Raw genomic sequence first — 21734 nt, 5'->3', positions numbered from 1 at the left:
GTCTCATTTCAATGCAACCAGAGCCCTCCTTTCTCCTTTAGGACCTGATATAGAAATTTCCGATCCAATGAGCAAGCCAGAACTCTTTTAGCACACCCTTGTTTGGTCATGCTGCAGACGCAAGCATCCCCAATGAGTAAATATGTCAACATGTCAATAAGTCGGCATGAAGTCTAGCGATAAGTGTTTGTCTATTCAACCTTTGGCCTAGTTTTCTCCCTTGCTATTGTCCCCGGTGACATATTTGCCCTTTCCGAGATGTCTTGTCTATACATTGAATCAGCGTGTTCCAGGCAGAAGAACCTCAGATAATGTTGAGGCCTAAAAGGGGAAAGAAAGCTGCCTGGCTCAGTATTTGGACTCCCTACCTTTTTGTGATTTTTTTTTTTATCTTTTTTTTTTTTTTTTTAATCCATGAATCAATCAATAAATACATTTATTCATATATGTACGTTGTCCCCTGCAGCGCCACTGCTATAGTGCAGATTTTTAAGCAATCATATTTTCTGGGTTTCATAATAACTCTCAATCTCAATCTCAACTCTTCTCTGCTCTCGTCAGTATGGCACTAAAATGAATCGTTCTATGCAGAATTTTACGAATATAACACAGTGAATACTGTTATATTGCCTGTCTTCATATTGCTACCGAACAAATTGTGTTCAGTCCGTTGATTAAATAATTAAAGCACCGCAACAGTAATGCTAAATGGTCTTGCAATTAATTTTGCAGGGTCTTTCTTCAGGCAGTTTGGCAGTTTTAAATGCACACGGTGTAAATCTGTTTGTTTTATGTTTAGTTTGACAGTAAACTTCAACTGAGACTGGCATTAAACAGATCGTTTATTTATTTTTTTTGATGAATTTTTCACAGTTTTCCAAACTGCTGCTTATTGTAAGTCTGTACTTGTACGTCAGAGCAAAAAAAAATCACTAGTCCAAATTCTTGACTGTGGTACCATGTTGTGCTGCACTGAGGTCTGGAAAAAGGACACCCCTGTAGTGTAATACAGTTACCACGTTTTGCCATTTTAATCATCTTTCCCATGTTGCAGGGAGACTACGTGACTTTGTTTGTATGTGATGCTGCTCGATCTTAAAGAAGCAGTTGTTGGAAGGTTGACAATAATCGTTACATCTGTAGTCATTTTGCATCACGTTAGCATTAAGCTTGCGTAATTTCATGAGACAAAATGGTTTGGTTACAACAATTTAAATTTAAATGATCTACAATTCTTTTTTTTCTTTTGTGTCAGTTTGACAGTAAACTTCAACATGGAGTGACAACATCATTTTTGGAGATCTGTGCTAGCAAGAGTAAGAAAAGGTAGAAAAACACTTTCAAAAAGTATGTTTTAATCAGTTTAAAGCATCTGGGAGGCGTAAAAGTATACAAAGAAAGTTTTTCTATGTTCTGTATCGGCTATTGCTGATTTTCCCCTATGGGTGTGGAAAATAGCCTCCATGATAAAGGTAATTAAGAAATTGCCCTGTGAGATCACACTGCTGGTATGGCTTATGACTCGAAATGACACAAGCTGGCAGGCAATTTCAGTTGAACAATCGAAAATACACACACGGATACAAAAGAGCTTGGCAAATGAGGAAAGGGCAAACAGGAATACAGATACAGAATCTTCACCACATGATTAAGCTAATAAAAAGCTCTAAGAAGAGAATGATGACAAAACAAAAGAATCAGAGCTTCTTTTTACATGTCATCAGCATTCGGCGGCAACCCGGCAGAGCGTTTCGGATCCAAAGTCACAGTGGCGACATGGCCGGTGACCGGGTCCACGTGGAAATGGCCCAAGTTTTCCTCATGGCTGCGATTCAGAGACATGGCATCCAGTTCTTGGTTCAGCTTCATGTTCCCCATTAGGGTGGTGATTTCCAATCCCGTATCTTCTGTGAATCGCCGGTGCACTGACTTCGATTCGTCTTGGACGGGCAACGGGGGATCGATGATGTGCAGCACGCGGGAGGCCTGAACGTTCTGCAGGGACCGTGATTGGACTGTGAGAAAATAGAGATGCCAGCATGAAACATACGTTTGTGGAAAAGCGAAACATTACGGGCTGAGAGCATGTGAAGCAAGCATCCTCCACATACAAAAAACATGGTATTTGTAATCGCACAGTGAATATTATATTCACGGTATGTATGTATGTATTATATATACCGTTAATAAAGAAACGAGCCTGCAGTTTAGCATAAATTGCCGTCAAGGCCAAACACCTGCATTTGCCATCTGTGGCAAATTCTCCCTCAGTTATGAATAGTACAAAGAAAACCCTGGACATGCATACAAGTTAATTCACTTTAATTTATTTTTGCCTAAAGGCTTCCCCCACTGTACAGCATGTTGCACATAAAAATGCGAGCAACATGAATAATGTTCCGAATCCTCATTACGGTCTGGGCTGAGCTGTAGCCTATCCCAGCTGACAAGAGCTGGGGTACAACTGGACTGATCGCCAGCCAACCACAGGGCACGTACTGGATAAACACAACCATTCCAACTCACATTCAGACCTACTGACAATGTAGTCTTCAATGAGCCCAACACATGTTTTTAGTATGTCAGAGGAAGGGGAGAGGCAGATGTGCTAACCACTCAGTTACCTCAAAGAAAGAAAAAGGTTTTGTTTTTCATGAAAGGTATGTCTGTGGTCCTTATTCTCCTTTGAAGCAAACCACCCCCACTATTGTACCTCTAATTTGTCAGGTAATCTGGTAAAGTAAATCCATGCTCCTTCTTATAGTTTGCCCAAAAACATCCATCCATCCATCCATTATCTGTACCGCTTATCCTCACAAGGGTCGCGGGGCGTGCTGGAGCCTATCCCAGCTGTCTTTGGGCAGTAGGCGGGGGACACCCTGAATTGGTTGCCAGCCAATCACAGGGCACACAAAGACAAACATCCGCACTCACAATCACACCTAGGGGCAATTTAGACTATTCAATCAACTTACCATGCATGTTTTTGGAATGTGGGAGGAAACCGGAGTACCCGGAGAAAACCCACGCAGGCACGGGGAGAACACGCAAACTCCACACAGGGAGGCCGGAGCCGGGATCGAACCCACGACCTCTGAACTGTGAGGCGGACGTGCTAACCAGTCGACCACCGTGCCGCCATTGTCCAAAAACAGTACAATACAATTAAAAGCAATAAAAAAAAGCGCAATTGAAATTGACAGCGAATCCTCAGAGAGCTGAAAAGCTTTTCCCAGCAGGCCACGTGTCACTTTTAACGGTCAACTCTGGGAGGTGGCGGCGGTGGTCGTGGTGGGTTTGAGGCTGTCACTCACAGGGGACTTGGCTTGGTTGTAGGTGGGTGCACGCTGGGAGCTATTAACCATCCAAGGTTACTCACTTCTTACTGGGCTGAAGTCTCCTTGGCTGACTTTGGTGTCAGAGTAGGGCTTGAGACTCGGGAAGAGGATTAGGGAGAAGGACAGCAAGATCACCTAAGGGGGAGGGGGGGGGGGATAAAGAATTCAAAAGCAGAGAAGAAAATCGGCAGGGATGTAAAAAAACACTGCTTGCATATTTTACACAGAATTCAACCAGAGTTAATGTCTGGAAGAATTAGACAAATAAATGCCTCCTTCAAAAATTAGCCCCTTTACTGGACTGAATTAGATTTTTCAGTTATCCCTACATTACTTGAGTATTCATTTTTTTCCACATTTTTCTTCTTCAACAGATATCAACTTTGTACTCCTTACTTTTTCAAAACGGGCTTGTTACAATTTTTTTCCATTTTTTTTTTTTCTAATTGAGTAGGGAGGAGTATTTGAACCCGATTGTTATGCCCCCAGAGATGGCTAAAAATGAGTGGATTAACACTTATTCCACAAACGCGATATTTATCAGAATGCCCTGTTTCAACTAGTGGGCTTGCATAATACATATTCTTGAAAAAATTTTTTTGGCATTGACTTCCCTTTAATGATAGAATAATCAATTACCCTAATCAACAGCAACCACCGTGGAAACATGACTGAGCTTTTTTTGTGTATCTTTCTGTGCTTCCCCAGTTGACACGATAATGTATTCAGTGACTGGGTTCTGACACACATTCATATTCATTAAAGCTCAAATTTCAAATATTCCTCCCTTCTCATAGCCTTGGGCGGCGCATGCTGTGCTATGGCGCTGATCAAAGACCGAACATGGCTTCCATTCAAAAATTGAGCTTTTAAACTTGAGGATTGTGCTTTTTCATGTCTTTTGAGATTGTCATGTCATGATTGGCTTTTATTTGGCTCATTCACATTTTGGCTTGGTGCCATAATGATGTTTTTTTTTTTTGTTTTTTTTTTTTGAATGCATTTTGGCACATGAGTTCATACCAGCACACATGTCCCAGTCTGGGCCGGCTTGTTGGATGTATTCATGACCAGAGCTTGGAGCCGGCGCAACTGTTCCATTAGTGAACTGTGGAGACAAATTCATGAAAAAATAAACATAAAAAAGACAAGACCGGAAAAAAAAATAGGTTGTATGAGAGCTGGAGGGCAAAGCAAGATATAGGAGCAGTTGTGAAGTGGATGACTCCTTTAGGATTGTAGCGCGAGTGCTCACACACAGATGGCAAAAGAGGAGTCCCATTTTAAAATCTCTTACATGTTACATTTCTCCAGCTGAGACACTTTCCGCTGCAGCTCCTGGTTATGTGCGCTGCATGCAGCCATCCTAAAAACATACAGAGCAATAATCGAAATTAAAGCTGGCAGCACCCCTGCGCTCAAAACTGGAAGGCGCACCATGCGAGTGTACTGTTCAATTTGAATTGGTATTTAAACAGAGCACTTCATCATGGTGGTCACATTGTGAGATTCTGAGACCAAGACGAAACCTAACAATTGATCCACAGTACCTCAACATTGTGAGACTTGTGAGGAAAATATTGCACCCACAACACCCATTACAGAGGCTGTAACTAAGCATCTGTGAACACTGATGCCAGGCCGCCTGGGGAACTCGGTTGTTTCTTTGACAGCTTTGAGGCTCTCAACAGACCTATTACCAAGCACACTCATTCTGAAATGCGACACTGTTACTTCAGGAACAGGCACTGAGACGTTGCTGAGGATGGTGAACCCTAGCAAAGCCTGATGCAGTGCCTGCGAGAGAACTCTGAGAATGTGCCGACAAATTCACTGGTGTCTTCACTTAAATCTTCAACCTGTTTCTGTCACAAGCCATCATCCCTCCATGCCTGAAGTAGACCATTTGAATCCCCTTTCCCGAAAAGCCAGCTGCGGTCACCCTCAGGGACTACAGACGTGTTGCGCTCATGCCAGTGTTGACAAAGTGTCTTGAGAGACACAGCACATTATGTCCTCCCTGTTCCCATCTTTCAACCTCAACTATTTGCCTTCAGGACAAACCGCTCCACCGAGGACGCTATGAGCACAATGGCCGATGCCACACTGAGCCACCTACTCCAGGATGCTCTTCATAGATTTCAGCTCCACAGTCAATATTCATTCCAGAGATCCTGAAGGAGAGTCCGTCCCACCTGTCCCACTTCAACCCACATCTGCCACAGGATTAATACAATACAATACAATGCAATACCATACAATACAATACAATACAACATCTTTATTGATTGCGCTTTCACAACGGCTGTAGCTGTAACAAAGTGCTTTAAAGAATATTTCTGCGGCAGAAATGTGTGCGATAGCAGCCAATCAGAGTCCAGATTTTCCTTCTGTACTAGTTTGCAGGTTGAAATAGAAAGCAATAGTAAGAAGCACAGGTGGGGCTTTTTTTCTAAATTTTGCTGGTCCGTCATTCGTCATCCGTCAGCGGCCAGGGTATCCATCCGTCATTCGTCAGTCCGTCATTTTTCGCGACGAACTGAATTGTAATCGTCAGTCCGTCAATCTGTCAGTCAGTCCGTCATTTAAAGCGGAAGTCAACCCAAACATATTTTTTTCAAGAAAATGTTCTATGCAGGCCCACTAGTTGAAACACAGCATTCTAATTAATGTGTTTGTGGAATATGACTTAAGCAACAAAATCCACCCGCTTTTAGCCATCTCTGAGGGCGGCCATTTTGTCACTTCTGTCGACTAAAAATGACATCACACAACCTCAGGGGTCAGATAATGACCAATCATAGCTCAGCTTCAGAAAACAGGGGAGATTGGTCATTACCTGAGCCCTGAGCAGTTGTGATTTTCAGTAGACAGAAGTGACAAAATGGTCGCCCCCTGAGATGACTAAAAACGGGTGGATTTTGCTGCTTAACTCACATTTCATATTAATTATATTGCCTTGTTTCAACTAGTGGGCCTGCATAGAACATGTTCTTGAAAAAAATATGTTTTGGTTGACTTTTCCTTTAAATCCGTCAGTTAGTCCTTCAGAAGTCCATTTGTCCGTCAGTCGGCCCCCACAAAAAAATGTGATGGACTAACAAACTTGCGCACACGCACACACGACCCCACCCCCCACCCCCCCCCCCCACACACACACCACCCCCCCACACACACCATACACACACACAACCACTTCCCACACACACGTTTGCATGCATTGCTAGAGTAAGTAAGTCATCAAAACGTTGACACCTTACACATGACCAAACTCAAATGTTTCACTATTTCACACTGGTGGCAATCAGTGCCTGTAGCTACATGTCGTTCAGGTTTGGTTACAATCAGATAAAATCTATAATAAGGGTTGTCTTTGTTGGAGCCAATAATTGTTTGAATATACGTATTTTTTAAACAAATTTTTAGTGAGCAATTGTGCCACCTACTGGCCAAATTGTGTTCAAGCCAGCACGCATTATGCACGCAGGGTTGTGAACGTCCCGGAGTTGATTGGAACAGGTGCGCTAGTTGGGATGGGGACATTTTGTCAACCGCCTATGCGGACTAGTTTTTTGTTTTGATTTATGACAACAGTCTGTTTAACTTTTAGAGTAGACAAACCTGTGCACATACAACATACACAAGCAACACAATTACATATCATATACATGTACACACACCTAAACTCAGCAAATGGAGCTTCGAAAGAAAGTGGCATGGAGACTAAAGTCGTCTAAAGGTAAGATATATGTCTGTGGGGGCATGTTGGGATTTTGTCCTTCAAGTTGAATGTGGATCTTGTTGGCCTTAACTGTTGGGATGAAATTAAGGCTACAACAGTCTTCATAATGGATCACCACAAAGGGCAAAATTGTCTCTTTAAAGAAAATTGTCAAACTTCTTGTGTCAGAATGCGTTCTTGAGATTTTTTTGGGGTCTACTCATGATAGACGTTCATGATAGATGGTGGGGCTTTGCTCTATGAGAGGTAACTTCCTGAGCTGACCTCCAGAGATCAATGTGTTGGAAAACACAGGACAATGGCAAATACTGAGACACAATGAAGAGCACAATGGAATTTTAGTGATGCTGCTGCTCAAATGCTCACAGCAATGTAAATGTGATGTGTGATTGGAAATGTTACCTGCTCTCTAGTCCATCAATGTACTCTTTCTTCTTTTTGCGGCTCTCCTGGGCCGACTGCTTATTGCGAATCTTTCTGCGTATTTTCTTCAGGATCCTTTCTTCGTACTGATTGGAAAGGGAGCAATTTTGAGCTGGGGTTGGGGGGTGCTGGGGGTTTGAATTGTTTAGCTGTAATAACGAACCTTGGTGAGGGGCATTTGGTTGGGCAGAGTCACGCCCTCCTTGGCAAGGAGCTTCTTCTCATCTTCATTCAGAATCAATTCCTGAATGGACTGCTGGAATGGCTGTGGAGGCTGGAGAGGAGACAGGAATGCAAATGTGTGATTCAGCAGCACCGCCACTTGATTACATTTCCTTGCTGCCGTCGCCCTATTACAGCTTCCCTCCAGTCTACCTGCAGCCTCGCAAGGACAAGTTAAATTAGCAGGCCACTTGCTGCCATTGCTCTCATTCCTCCACTGACCCTCTAGAAATTAGTGTGACAACCCAAACGGATTTCTGCCACTCACCTTAAATCATTTGTGCTGGAAAGCTTGGATCAATACTTGGTTTCCTGACTGGTCTTGTGTTTGAATGATTAAAATAAAAACGACTGAAATAATTTCCAATACTTAGCAAGAACACTGGCCTGCATCTACTGATAAAAGTTTTGTCAATGACTTCAATTTACTGCGGGAAATCTGCATGGGAATGATGAGACCGGACGACAATTCACTTTTAATCAGTACATGAGCTGAGGCTTGAAATAGTGTGGTTGGCTCTGCAAAATTGTCCATGTGTTCTTCAAGAAAAAGTCTTTTTGCAAGCTGTAAAATTACTATGATGATTTGACTTGAAAGAATAATGCAAAACAGCCACTGAGTAAGACTGGGGGATTCAAAAAGTAATAAAGGTTTGTTCAAAAGAAAACACAAAATTTTATGGTTGGTAGTCAGAGCCAAAAACAAGACTCAGTTTTAGCCTTTGCCGCACTCAATTTGAATATCGAATAATTATTCCACGACCAAAATTTTTTGGCACTTTTTTTGACAAGTTGTACTTAAAACATTCAAAATTCTAATACCAACCATTTTAATCTTAGGCTATTATGTGCTCATCCAAGCAGCGTCACATACCACATTCGCTGCATATAAATATGCTGTAACTTGTGACCCAGCCAATAATTGCTAAAACGGTGACTATAAGCTGCTTAAAGAGGAAGTCGACCCAAACATATTTATTCAAGAATATGTTCTATGCAGGCCCACTAGTTGAAACAACGCAATATGATTAATATGAAATATGAGTTAAGCAGAAAAATCTGCCCGTTTTTTAGCCATCTCAGGGGGCGGGCATTTTGTCACTTCTTGTTAACTGAAAATGACGTCACAGCCCCTCAAACGGCACATTAAGTTATCATGCTGTGAACTCATGCTGAATGCGCCATGTTGCTTGTGCTAGGTATGTGATTCTGCCCTCCCTGAGCATGCTTTAAGCCGTTTATTAACACCAGAGTTCGAGTTCACTGTCTGTAAAACTAAACACAGAACAAAAAGACACACATTGTATATTTAAGTACAAGATTTTAGAACGATCATAAATCCTAATGCTAAAGCCGATGTAAAACCAGATTGACATGCTAATAGAAATTAGCATTGCTTTACGTATCCTGGTTAATGTGCCTTCTGCAACGAAACAAAACAAAGTAACTTGTAATCTAACGTATATGTTTTTAGTAAGATACTTTTTGAATGAGTAATTGATCAGTAATCCCAACTCTTTTAAAGGTAACTGTGGTAACACTGATTGAACAGTGACTAGAAGCCTCCCAATGATGGTTGCTGCAATATCCCTTTCTTTCTTTTCTCTCTTTGTTTTATTCACAAAGTGGAGTGCTGAGTTTATGCATCAAGTCAACAAGAGCTTCAAGGTCGAGATTTGCATTCTCATTGGAGTATCGGAACCCATTGAGGATCCATGTGTGCGATTTATGCGCTTACACATGCTCAAATGTAAACAGTGTGTGAGTCAGAGCAGCCCATTATCACCCCTAATCATTCCATCACGACCCCATTTTGTCTCACCGGCTCAGTTGTGCCGCTCAGCAGCAGATCCTTAACAGTCAGTCCCGAGCCGGAGCACGATGACGCTCTGTTTACGTCTGAAGAATATTGTGGATATCTCGTCCTGTTTGCTGGGAGCTCGCCCTCCCAAACATCTTCAAAAAACACACAAGGAAAAAATAAACAGTGATACATACGCATAGTGGAAATACAAAGTGTGAAGAGACATTAGGAGTGCGTCTGTTTTCGGAATGTGTGGATCACCATAATGTGTTGGCATTTCAGAGGAAGAAAAAATTGCTTTGCCTTGTCGTGGGGAATGCGATTTTGATTTCAGTTTTGCCTTTACTTGTACTTATAAGGAAGGATTGAGTCAAATATCCAATGGAAGGATATTTGGATATATATTTGGATATATGTATTTAGTACCAGGGCACTAATACTATCATTGCACATTATAGAAACCTTCAATACTATACAATAACGCAATACAAGAGTACACTACGTGATGTGCATCATCTGCAGTAGCTCTGAATAGATACTTTTTATCTAATGGAAGACATTTCCAAATTTAGTTTGTAGATGTAGGTTATTGCTTCTTATAGTATTTAGACCAGCAGAATAACTTTTATATGACTTTTATTGTTGTTGTTTGGGGGGGTAACATTCTGACTTTTTTCGCAACGTTGCAGCTCTTTGTCTCATAACGTTATGACTTTTTCCCCATAAATTACAACTTTTTTTTGTCATAAAATTGTGACTATTCTAACATTATGAAATCAGCCTAAAACAGTATGACTTAAAAAAAAAAAAGATATATAACCTTGAAGTTTAATCTTAATGATAATTGACGTTATGTCTGTGAGGCGAATTGGAAAACTGATTTGATTAAAGAAATCGTCCCATTGCTAATGTCGTTCTAAGCAATCTGTGACTTAATGGGAGACTTACGGGGTTTAATAGACACTTGGGCCTCCAAGGCTGCTTTGGCCTGTGACCTCGGACCCAAACAATGAAGATCGCCGGGGGGGCTCTCGGGTCGCTGAGGGCTATCCATTTGGTCCGAGGGCGGGTCTTCACTGATCCCGCTGTCGCTTGGCGACGGGGACCAGAGCGGCGAGTCCGACACTGATTCACCTCCACTCAGGAGGACGTTGAGGAAGTCGGCGTCCGCCTGATCCGCCAGCTGGAGCATCTGCTGGGGTGAAAGGTGTGATTATTTTTCTTGTCTTTTACATTGGACAACATGCTGACATGGATCTACAAGAAAAAGTGTCATGGCAGATGATTGACGGGCTTACGCACATTTGGTTCCTGCGCGGGCCAGTGGTGCTGCTGGATGCCCTGTTGCCCCGCATCCTCGTGCCGTAGGATTCCATCATTTTGATCAAACAGCCAATCAAGCAGCTCCATGCCATCATACGCCTGCTGTCATCGTGACATTTATTAAGTTGTGGCTTTCATGCTTTCTAAAGCCACACAAGGCCACTTCAAAAGGTTACCACTCTTGGTACCCAGCTGCTGCTTTACAACTTATCATGATCCTTCCTGAACAAAGTGTCGGGTACAATATGTTTCCGGCTCGTGCGCATCTGCTTGACATGCAAAATCGCGTCTTTGTTATCATTGTTGTTAATATAAAGGTGCATGCAAGTAAATTCAGATGAAAGGAATGAAGTCATCATGGGCTACACTCAATCCAGTGCGAGGGCAGAAAGGTATTATTTGAACAAAATGTATCAGAACATGAGCTGTCAAAAATTCAGTCTTTTAAAAAAAATAGAAATTTTTGCCTTTTGCCTACGAAGGATATCATGAAATCCAATCCAAGAAATGTATCGAATATTTGAAAATTGAAGCTGTTTTGGTTGCCACCATCAGAGATTTGGAAAATAAGCAATGTGGTTGTTGGATTCTCAAAGTAACTCAAGATCCTCAACTCAAGTTGATTTGTGTAGCGCTTAATCACAAACCCACAGTTGACAAATGCTAGTGTTGTGTGCTGTGTTGACAATACTGTATCACAAGAACTGTATCAAAAATTCCAGTTATGTTTCTTTCCTGACTGGAACTGTCAGAGAAGTATTTAGGAAACAATGTTTGTCTCGGTGGAATTACAAAGTAATCTGTATATTGTGATATTTTGCCGGTGGTAAGAGCCAATACAAAAGCTGTATATAAATTTCTCCCTGTGCAGATATTACTCAGTTTTGATTGACACTCCTATAAAGGTATGTAATGAACAATATTTTTATTGCGGTTGTAGTCATGTAGGTGGAATCGAAAGTTATTTTGCCAATGATACCAATAGTATTTCACAAGAAGATCCAGAAGCTTTACTACAAATTTGGATTCAATTATCATAGCGGTATTCATTTAAGATTGTTTAAAGTGTTTTGTAAGGGTTGCAATCACAGCGTAACTCACAATTCTGCCAAAGATTTTGTCTGTGATACTATCACAAAATCCAGTGCAAGAGCTGTAACATGCCAATTAAAATAATGATCAGTCATCGACACTGTCACAGGTAGTGTAATAAACACGTTTTTATTAGTCGTATCAATTTTATTTCTTCATCTAACTTAAAGATTAAAATCATCATTAAGTCTTCATTCTTTTGACCCTTGTCAATTTGTCTATTTTATGGTATATTGTACCTGGAGAGGAAAAAAAAATGTTGCATTACCGATACTGTATATCGTCCCACTCCCTAGTAAAGCTATTTAAGCAATAGACTTTGCTCTTTCTTACATACCAATGTTAAATGTCGGACAGAACCGGCCAACAAATATTACATTGATTGTAGTGAGCTACAGTATTTACCTGATCTGGGTAATGCTCCATAGTTTCCCTGCTCGGGTGGTAAACCAAGGAGGTCCCCCACAATGACAAAATCCCAGTCAAAATATCCTGTTTTTTGGAGAAGCTCTGTCGGTGAAGACTTTCTATTGAATCACTCAGCTGCTCTTGTTGGGTCCAAAGTTGAAACTCCAACACAGCACACCCAGCCAGCCAGACTGCTTGGCCTCCATTGGCCCAGACCAGATAGGACCTGATTGGTAGCTTAAGCAGTGCACACAAATGCGCTGCTATATGTCTGGACAGCGTCTCTACTTGAAGATGCATCACACATTGCAAAGGCCAAAGTCTCTTGCTTCTTTTATTTTGGTAGCTTATTGACATGCACCCTTGCAACCTTTGCCATACATTTAGGGGACAATAGAAATATGCTGACAATGGCGCCAGTCCAGCAGTGAACCGCAGCACTTTGAACAATAAAAGTTATCAAATCAGCAGTGAATTATAACGGCAATTTGAGAGAATACTGGATTCAGATTGGAATTGTGCCTTAGCAAAGCTTGTGGGAATAGGATGAGTGTACTTTGATGGCGCTAATCATTGGTGATGAGACTTACATGATAGCTGCAGCACAAAGTAGCAAATCAACCTAATCAGTGTGTTGGGATTTTAGAGGATGAAAAAAATGCTTTGCTGTGCTGCATATTTTGATTTGACTTTAGAGCAGTGTTACGAAAGTTAATTTTCTTCATGAACTAGTTCAAAATTTCGTTCACATTTTTTTTAATGAACTTGTTTTAGTTTATGTATTAAAAAACAAAACAGTGAGGTAACAGTGTGACGCCCCCCTAAGCTGCTATCATGCTTTTTGATGGTGCATGTGGCAACTTGTTCAAGTACTTATGGAGAGCAAATATAAATTACTGGGGGTATATACACAGTACAGTACTGTTGTTTTATTTTTTAAATTTTTTTATTAAAACACTTTAAAGTAACATTTTTTTATATTATCTTAGGGTCTGGAACACATTGTGTTTCCATTCATTTCAATGGGGTGCAATGATTTGAGATGTATACATGCATGCACGTTGACCGAAACTAGTGGTGACGAAGGTTCCAGGATATCTTTTAGCTACACGCACAAAAAGGCGAACTATTGTTTTTGCAATCTTGCCAAAAGACAGATGAGATGAAACAGATGAATCAGGAGCCTGACAAAACAGTGGAACGGGAAAAACATAACCTCCTTGGCAGAGGTAGAATTTATAGGTAGCAAAAGCGCGTTTCCACATTTAACTTCAGAATGTTGCCAGAACACGTAGGAGGAGGCAGCAGTAAGTGTCACAAGATATGAGCATGGAGGTCATAGCCCGCAAACAAGTGAAAATGAGAATAAGCGAGATGTTTCCGTTCAGGAACTGACAGTGTCATGCCTGGGCTAGTCGAGCCATAAAAAAGGGAACATTACGTAATGACTTGATTTTCTCCCGGAAGAGGGTTCCAAAGGGCTCTGCAATAACTGTACAAGCTAGAAATGAAAGCACTGCTTTCCAATGAAAAGTGTAATTCATGCATCCATGCATGTTCTTGTGTGGTTTCTGGCACAGAACAAGTTCTTATGAAAAAACTTCCTCATACTTAGAATAAGCGTGCAAAGTTTCATTTATTGTTTTATTTTTTTTTATTTGAAGGTCAGTGCATGTTCTACGTTCGAGCAAGTATCACAACTCTTCAGATCAATGAACATCTAATGCAGTGATTCTCAAAGTTTGACATGCATACCACTAGTGGACTTCCCTCTAGTGGTACTTGAAAAAAAAAATCACTGCTTAAGTACCGTCCAGTTGTATTTATTTATTTTCAGGTTTGTTGTATTTCTCATATTTAAGAACTGTTTGTTTTTAAGCATTTATTTACCGGGTAGGTACAATTTTTAGATAAAATACCCCCCGATAGATTTTTTTTCAGGGTGTTTTGCTGAACACTTGGGCCTACGACACTACTGTATTTTAAGACTGGTTATGATGGTACTGTACTTGGAAGACTAATTATTTTCTATCTACAGTATCTACCGTATCTATTCCTCCAGCTGAAAGCATAATGGCTAATGAATGTCATGAACATGGTAGATCCATTTATTATCCGTCAGGCATTTAGGAGGTTTCTTCATTTTAGTTTTATTAAACACTGGTTAATTTGTCATTCTAATGATAAATGACAGTTAATGCCATATCAAATAACCAAAGCAGCTTCCATTCTAAACACCTACTGTAAGGTATTAAAAATATGGTTCCTATAAGTGATTTCCAAACACTGTGCTTGCAGCACTTTTTGGGTGCTGTGGAAAATTATCCAATTTAATTAAATTGGTTTTATTTACTACAAACAATATATCTTTTGTTCATCAGTCTATTCCAGTGATGTATAGTGACAGACAGCGTAATTAGTGTATCCATCTCTCTGTCATTCATACAACAGAACAATAGCTTTGTGATCATCAAACAGACCCGGATGTCATCATACTGAGTAAATAAATTTGCAAGTAAAATGAGAAAAAAATCATTTCATCAATGCATATTGTGTGACATTTTTATTTGGTGTAGTATTTGATTTTTCTCATGTAAAATACAATATGTGCCTTGGCTCAGTAAAGGTTGGAAACACTGCCTTGTATGAAAAAGCACAGTTTAAATTTCTTAAACGGCTTCTTCTACATCTCGTAAAATATAAAATATGCAAAGATATGTTGGTTAGGTGATTATTTTAGCGTCATAATTGTGCTCAAATCAGTGCGGTATTATCATGAACAGTATAAGCTGGGCTGCATCATGCCTCACATCCTGCATGTGTAAACCCTCCGGAGACAGCTTTCCTTCCAAATGTAAGGTCAGCAGGTTGACTACGGTATGAAATATTCATCGAAAATTGTCTGGGAGGAAGTAGTCGAGATTTTTTTACTTACTATAGCACTATTTCCACTGCATATACTGTATGGTATATTCCTCAGGGAATCCTGATTGTAGATAAAGAAGGGGAAAAAAACCATGCATAATGACACCATTGTTAGCCTAGCTGTCGATGATGACTTTATGACATTTGACAGCGAGCTCCCAATTCGCCATCTGAGCATCAACCCCCATGCCGTTTCAGCCCAGATATGGCAAATTAAGGTCAAACGATAACAGACTTCTAATTGAAAGTTAGGATACAAATATGCTAACGAGCCTTTTAGAGCCTCTGGGAAACAACATCACACTGAGATGTAGAGATGCTGCCAGCCAAATGTCATTCATTACCTGAAATGCCAGTCTGACAACTGTGGTGCGCTCTTAAGACCTCTCAGGTGCGTTCCTTTGATGGGAGAATTCCCAGCCTGTCATTTGGAATATTATCTGGATGTGCTACAGTACTCTGCAGTGGTTCTCAAACGTTTTATGCATATTACTACCTCAAAAAAATATTTGTCTCTCCAAGTACCAGCATAATCAACATTAAAATGCAGTTGTGCAGTATAGGCCTAAGTGTTCATGTACGATATGACCTAAACACACCTGAATGTACTCAATTACTTCTTAAAAGTTACCATAACACTCTTGAATCTACTGAAAAGCTACCTAAGTACTCCTAATACTGTAATATTACTTAAGTTACTCAGTAAATATGCTTAAATCAACTGAAATACTCCCTAAAGGCTACCCAAATAATCCTATATAGACTCAAATACTTTTTAAGTTACCTTAAATACTCATAAATCGAATTAAGTACTATCTACAATAGGAGTGTTGAACAAATTTTTGTCACAGTACACTTTGTAGTTATGGCTTCCCGCATTGGGCCTTTATGAGGGCCAAACCAAATTGATAGATTACTGGTTTTGAAATCAGAAGTCAGGGATAGTAGTTTTTGTTCAATTATTGTTGAAGTTACTGTTAAAAGGATAACAAAAACAATATTGCAAAATCTGAATATTATTATTTATTAAACATGACAATTTAAAATGTGGGTACTGACTTTAGCAAGGGTCGTGGAATATGACGTACATGATTTGCTTTTGCGGGCCATATTATGTGATGTGGCGAGCCACTTCTTGCCCCCGGGCCTCGAGTTTGACACCCGTGCTCTAAAAGTAAACCAAATACTCCCAGATATACTCAAATCCTATTGGAATGTTACCTAAATACTCTTGAATCAACTGAAATATTCCATAAAAGTTACTTATTCTTTGTAGGCGTACTCAAATACTACATAAAGCGCAAGTCAACCCAAACATATTTTTTCAAGAATATATCCCCAGCAGGCCCACTAGTTGAAACAATTTTGCATTTGTTGAATATAAGTTAAGCAGCAAAATACGCTCGTTTTTAACGTATAATTGTCGTTCTGAAAATGACATCACAACTGCTCACAACGTCCAATCATGGCTCTGATTCAGAAAATAGGTCGTTATGAGCAGTTGCGATGTCATTTTCAGTCGACAGAAGACAAAATGGCTGCCCCCAGAACTGGCTAAAAATGAGTGGATAAACACTTATTCCACAAATGCAATATTTATCAGAATTCCCTGTTTCAACTTGTGGGCTTGCATCGACCATATTCTTGGCAAAAAAAATGTTTGTGGTGACTTCCTGTTTAAGTTACCCAAATATGCTTAAAAAATAACTTAAATATTCCCTAAAAGTAACCCAAATACACCTAGATATACTCTTGAGTCTACTGATAATACTCCCATAGAGAAGGAAGGCATCGTGGTGTCCTATTGCGCTCCCCCTTCCAGGATGACCAGGCTGCAGTGGATGGCGGGTGGGTATCAATTATAACATGACACGATACTGTATAATGTAAGTTGAAACAACGTGAGTCCATTTAATGAAATGAAGTGCTGTGAAGTGACACCTCCTGCCAAGTGGTTCTCAGGAGCAATCCTGGTCGGTCGATGCAGAATCCATACAGCAACAACTTCGATTCGCTCATCGCCACAAAGCAACCTTGTCCGAGCAGGAAAGGAGGAGGGAGAAGAGAAGCGGCAGTAAAACAGGAGAAAGTTCAGATGGGTGAGGGAGGGCAAGAGACTCGTTGCGAGGATGGTCGGACAGGCTCAAGTTACATGACATGACATCAGGAATATTAATTGGTATTATCTTGAAAATACAGGCTTCTTCTCCAATAAATTCCTTGCTTTTAACGTGTGGGCCTCTTTGCAGCTCAGTACACTCATTGTCCCAATACTGTATGAGGAAAATTAAATATTTAAAATTATATTTCAAGAAAGACTGTTTGTCACTATGAATCAAAACCTTGCCATACTTTTTGAAAGCCTATTTTTGCAAAAGTTGCTGCATAAATGTAAACCAACCCCCCCCCCCCCAAAAAAAATAAAAAAATCTCTTACACCAACAAGAAGTGGGAAGATCAGTGTAGCCTGTCGATGATCTCATTTGCATTAACTCTCTTGTGAGTTGGCCTCAACATCAAGGATGAGCAACTTCTATGATTCGTGTGATGTCACACACAGTAACAGTCTGTTGGTGTGCCGTGAAGTTCGACTCTTGTCAGAACATCAAAAAGTCTCTTATATTGATGAAGGGGTGGCTGGTATTGGTGAGTGGTTAGCGCATATGCCTCACAGTCCTTGGCTTGAATCCAGGTTTAAGTAAATGTATATATACATACATAATATAATCTCTTCCGCTCGTCAGAAACATGATGCCTTTTTATCTTTACATTTTTTTATTCTGGTTGTATCATACCGTTTTGTCTTGAAATACATTATTCTCAAAGTGCCATATAATCCAAAAATAGATCTTTGTTGTGATAACTTTATACCTTTTTTCTAAATATTGCGTATCTTTTTCTTCAAAATAAAACCTTCATTAAAGGAATGAAATTTGACCCAAACACACCATTGTAATTCTATGATGACCCATCCATGGTAACACGAAGTGGTTTTAGCAATTTCCTGCATAGCCTCCGCAGATTGTTTTGTTTATGAGCATTTACAAGTGGTGACCTGAGGTGATCTCATCATCCTGATAGTAATGTTGATATTGAACACAGTTGAGTGTATTGGTGACGCACAAACACAACAGGAGAGGCAAGGTTTTGCCTTTAAGACAAGACAAGCACATCCCTGCTGTGTATTGAGCTGTTTTGTTGCATTGATTTGGGCCACAGCACATGATGTTGCCCCCTCCATTGACCGTCTCCATTAATTCTGCACAAGTCTACAAAATAAATATAATGGCACTATCAGGAAAAAAATATAGATAGGTAGATATTTTAGTGACTATTCAGAATTGATGGAAATGGTCACATTGTGTACGCCAGAGAAAGTCGACACAAGCCTCATTTGTGTTCTGTGAAACATTGTTACCCATGGGGGTAACCTAGCAACCGGAACCGCATTTTATTGTGCCTCTTTGTGGATCATTCTAGTGGGGTCATTGCCATTAAAAAGTGATTTTCTTTCCGGTACTTGTACAAAAAAAACAATCATGCTTCGGTTCACTAACGTAAGCAAATCATGGGCTTTAATGGATGTCAAACGTGTGTTTTTCGTGATGGGTAGCCGTCCTTCCATTTCATTCACTATGTGATAATATTACACACATTGACGCAATGAAAAACAAACAACAAATGAAATCAATCTTAATTTTCGTAGTACTATTATTTCACATCGTGACTTACTAGAGCTGGTGGGGCACTAACCCTCTTACCCTGGTGTTCCTCCCGAAATTTTTAAGATTTTAATAAAATAGTTAGCCATTATTCCATTCATTGCACTGTGGTCACAAAACACACAATTGATGCATAAATACAATAAAATTGCAATCTTTCTATCACTACCATTTTTGTCAGTGTCACCTCCTATATCTGGTGGGGCACAACCCCTTTTCCCACAACGTATAAAAAAATGCATGTATTTATTTAATAATATGGGTGGTGCTGACAATATACACATCAATGCATGGGTAAAATGTTAAATTCCCAACGTTCCGTGACTGCTATTTATAAAAAAATGTGTCATAATGATTTGAACGACAATTTTAATGTGCGGGTGATTATTAGGTAAAAACTGAAATGAGATCCAGAAAGTCTTGCTCGCAGGCACATTTTCAGACTCAAACCCAAATGGGTGTGTCATTTTGCATTTGATGGATGAGCAGGCACTCCAGAGACCTGCATATTTGATTATATTTTTCAAAATATTTTCCGTTTAAAATACACAGCTTTCACACGGTGGTATTTGCATGACTGGTATTTTTTGTGACCGTGTCATCTTCTGGATCTTGCGGGGCACTGTGCCTTGCATCCCTGACGCAAAACTGCCACTGATGCCTTGTCCTTCTTTGAGTGGCTCTGGACAGATGTTATGGCTAGTTGTCATTCAGTTCTGTATCAATGAAAGTAATCCATTTATACCAAGTCTCCACTGTGCAATGGAGCAATGCTTCACTGTCCCTAAAGAGTCCAACCACAGTGGCATTTTTGTGCGCCCCAATTTTTCTCGGGTCTTTTCATGAATAGGTGAGTTGCTACGATCTGTTTCCGCCATGGAGGAATGGCTTTTTGGCCTGTAATTGGCTTCAGTCAGTCGGGAGCTGGTGCTGCAGCTCCACATCGTCACATTTCAAAGCGAAGTCGACTTGATGAGACTTTCATCTGCTGCACCCAATTTCCTTCGTCTACCAGTGAATTCCCGCTCGACCTTTTTCCCACTGCTTCCGCAGATGAGGAGGAACTTCTAAAGCTTGATACAGTGGCCATATAACAGTGGAGTTTCCTGCTTGCATGCATGCGCCCCCCTCAACTCAATTGATTTTCAAGACACGAATTAGCGCTAATCTTCATATGACATGTATTGCTCAAGCACGGTCCCGTTAACCAAGATTAAATGAAAAGATGGCGGTTGAGAAGTGTAACAGAGGCAGAGATAAGACGGCAATCTTATAAATTGTATTTAGACTCGCAAAACCACATTCTGAGTAGAGTTCTTTATATATATGTATATGTATATATATGTATATCTATATATATATAGATAAAATGGGAACCGTTAATGAAAGGACGAGAAATAGTTTCATTCAGTGACCTGTGGACCCGTGAGAAGAATGGAACATTGCTGCTCTCTGGTGGTTTAAAACTGTAAGTAAACATTGAAGTGGGACTATGCAATATAGCATTTGTGTCGTCCCAATATTAATGGAATACTCTACTTTGTTTGAAAAGTAGACAAAAATTCGGTGGTCATCTGGGTGATATGCTAGCGTGATATACAAAGTAGCATTCTATATATCTTTTGAAATGACAATTTTCCCTCAGAACAGTACAATATTCTCTGTATTAATTTTCAGAAGTAAATAAGTATAAAGTGATGACTGTTTCCTTAATTCCACCTTCAAGCCATAGGCTATGATTTACCTAAGAAACAGCAAAGAAGCTTGCGTCTGCAGGTGTTCATCTGGATTAAGATCATATTAATGTCACACGAACAGCAGCAGTCCAGTGTGACATTTGTGAGAAATTGTGTTTGGAAGGAAACGCACACCTGGAAGCAGCAACCTGGAGGAGTTGCAACAATTGGCTGCCTGCTGACCATTTATCTCGTGTATAACAAAACAGTCACAGTTGGTGATAGCATTTGTTTTTAAGCATTTGGATGAGAACATTAAACTGCTAGAAGGGAAAATTGCTTTTTTAGATCCATAAGCTCTGCTTAGGTACGTTACATTGCATTAAAATGTCCAATTTTCCTACACAGACAATAATAGTCCATCAGAATCAGAATGGTGCTTTACTTTTCTTAGTAACTTGGGGCCAGCGGGTCTGTTGCCACAGAAATCCCGACAACCCTCTCATACTACGATGTATGTATTTGTGACCCCGAGGAAGTAGGAACACTGCAAGCAATTTGACTGTCTTGTTGATACACAGTGACAGAAAGGGCCTATTATTGGTAAACTGGTGCTTGGTGGAAAAATGTGCGTAACTTCATTTTTGTGCCAGCGCAAGTCTAGTTTAACGTGTTTGGGGGCGTGTTGCGCCCATTTGGGCCTTACAGTGCACAGAGTTGCCTTGCCCCCGACTCGTCTGACAATTTGGTAAAAGAAAGTAGTCGTTTTGGGGCAATGTATATTTATATAATTTCGTAGATGCGCTACGCCCCCTCACTGGGCATTTCTACCCCACTGGTGCATCTGCAAATTTGGTGACAAAAAGTAGACAAAATTTTAGACTGGCTATTAGGAGATCTACCATGCAGCGGATGTAGTTTAATGCGATTTTATTTGATTGAGGTGCAGGCAGACAAATTTGGCGCTCTGCATATGTGTGTGGTGGATGTCATGGTTTTTCATTCATGAATATGACACCGGCGTGGGGCAATCCCTCTGAATCACTGTAGAAATCAATT

General features: G+C 40.3%; 1 protein-coding gene across 4 annotated transcripts; it reads right to left on the bottom strand.

Moving 5' to 3' along the window:
- Positions 1-1338: 1338 nt before the first annotated feature.
- creb3l3a (cAMP responsive element binding protein 3-like 3a) lies at positions 1339-12497 on the bottom strand. 4 transcript variants are annotated; one of them, XM_086047626.1, is made up of 10 exons: positions 12350-12497; positions 10832-10954; positions 10478-10724; positions 9548-9681; positions 7667-7777; positions 7483-7589; positions 4636-4704; positions 4362-4446; positions 3380-3473; positions 1339-2015 (listed from the first exon to the last, which is right to left on the bottom strand). In XM_086047626.1, exons 1-10 carry the CDS (start codon positions 12368-12370, stop codon positions 1711-1713), a joined length of 1296 nt encoding a protein of 431 aa, XP_085903752.1. In that variant the 5' UTR covers positions 12371-12497; the 3' UTR covers positions 1339-1710. The 4 variants fall into 4 exon arrangements, with proteins under 4 accessions (XP_085903752.1, XP_085903754.1, XP_085903755.1 ...); XM_086047628.1 differs by having other exon boundaries at positions 10478-10721; XM_086047629.1 differs by having other exon boundaries at positions 10832-10951.
- Positions 12498-21734: the final 9237 nt, after the last annotated feature.

The sequence above is a fragment of the Filicampus tigris genome, chromosome 12 (genome assembly GCF_054856515.1).
Source record: "Filicampus tigris isolate MCC_2025a chromosome 12, RoL_Ftig_1.0, whole genome shotgun sequence".
NCBI classification, from domain to species: Eukaryota; Metazoa; Chordata; class Actinopteri; order Syngnathiformes; family Syngnathidae; genus Filicampus; species Filicampus tigris.
This window is presented reverse-complemented; position numbering and strand designations above follow the sequence as displayed.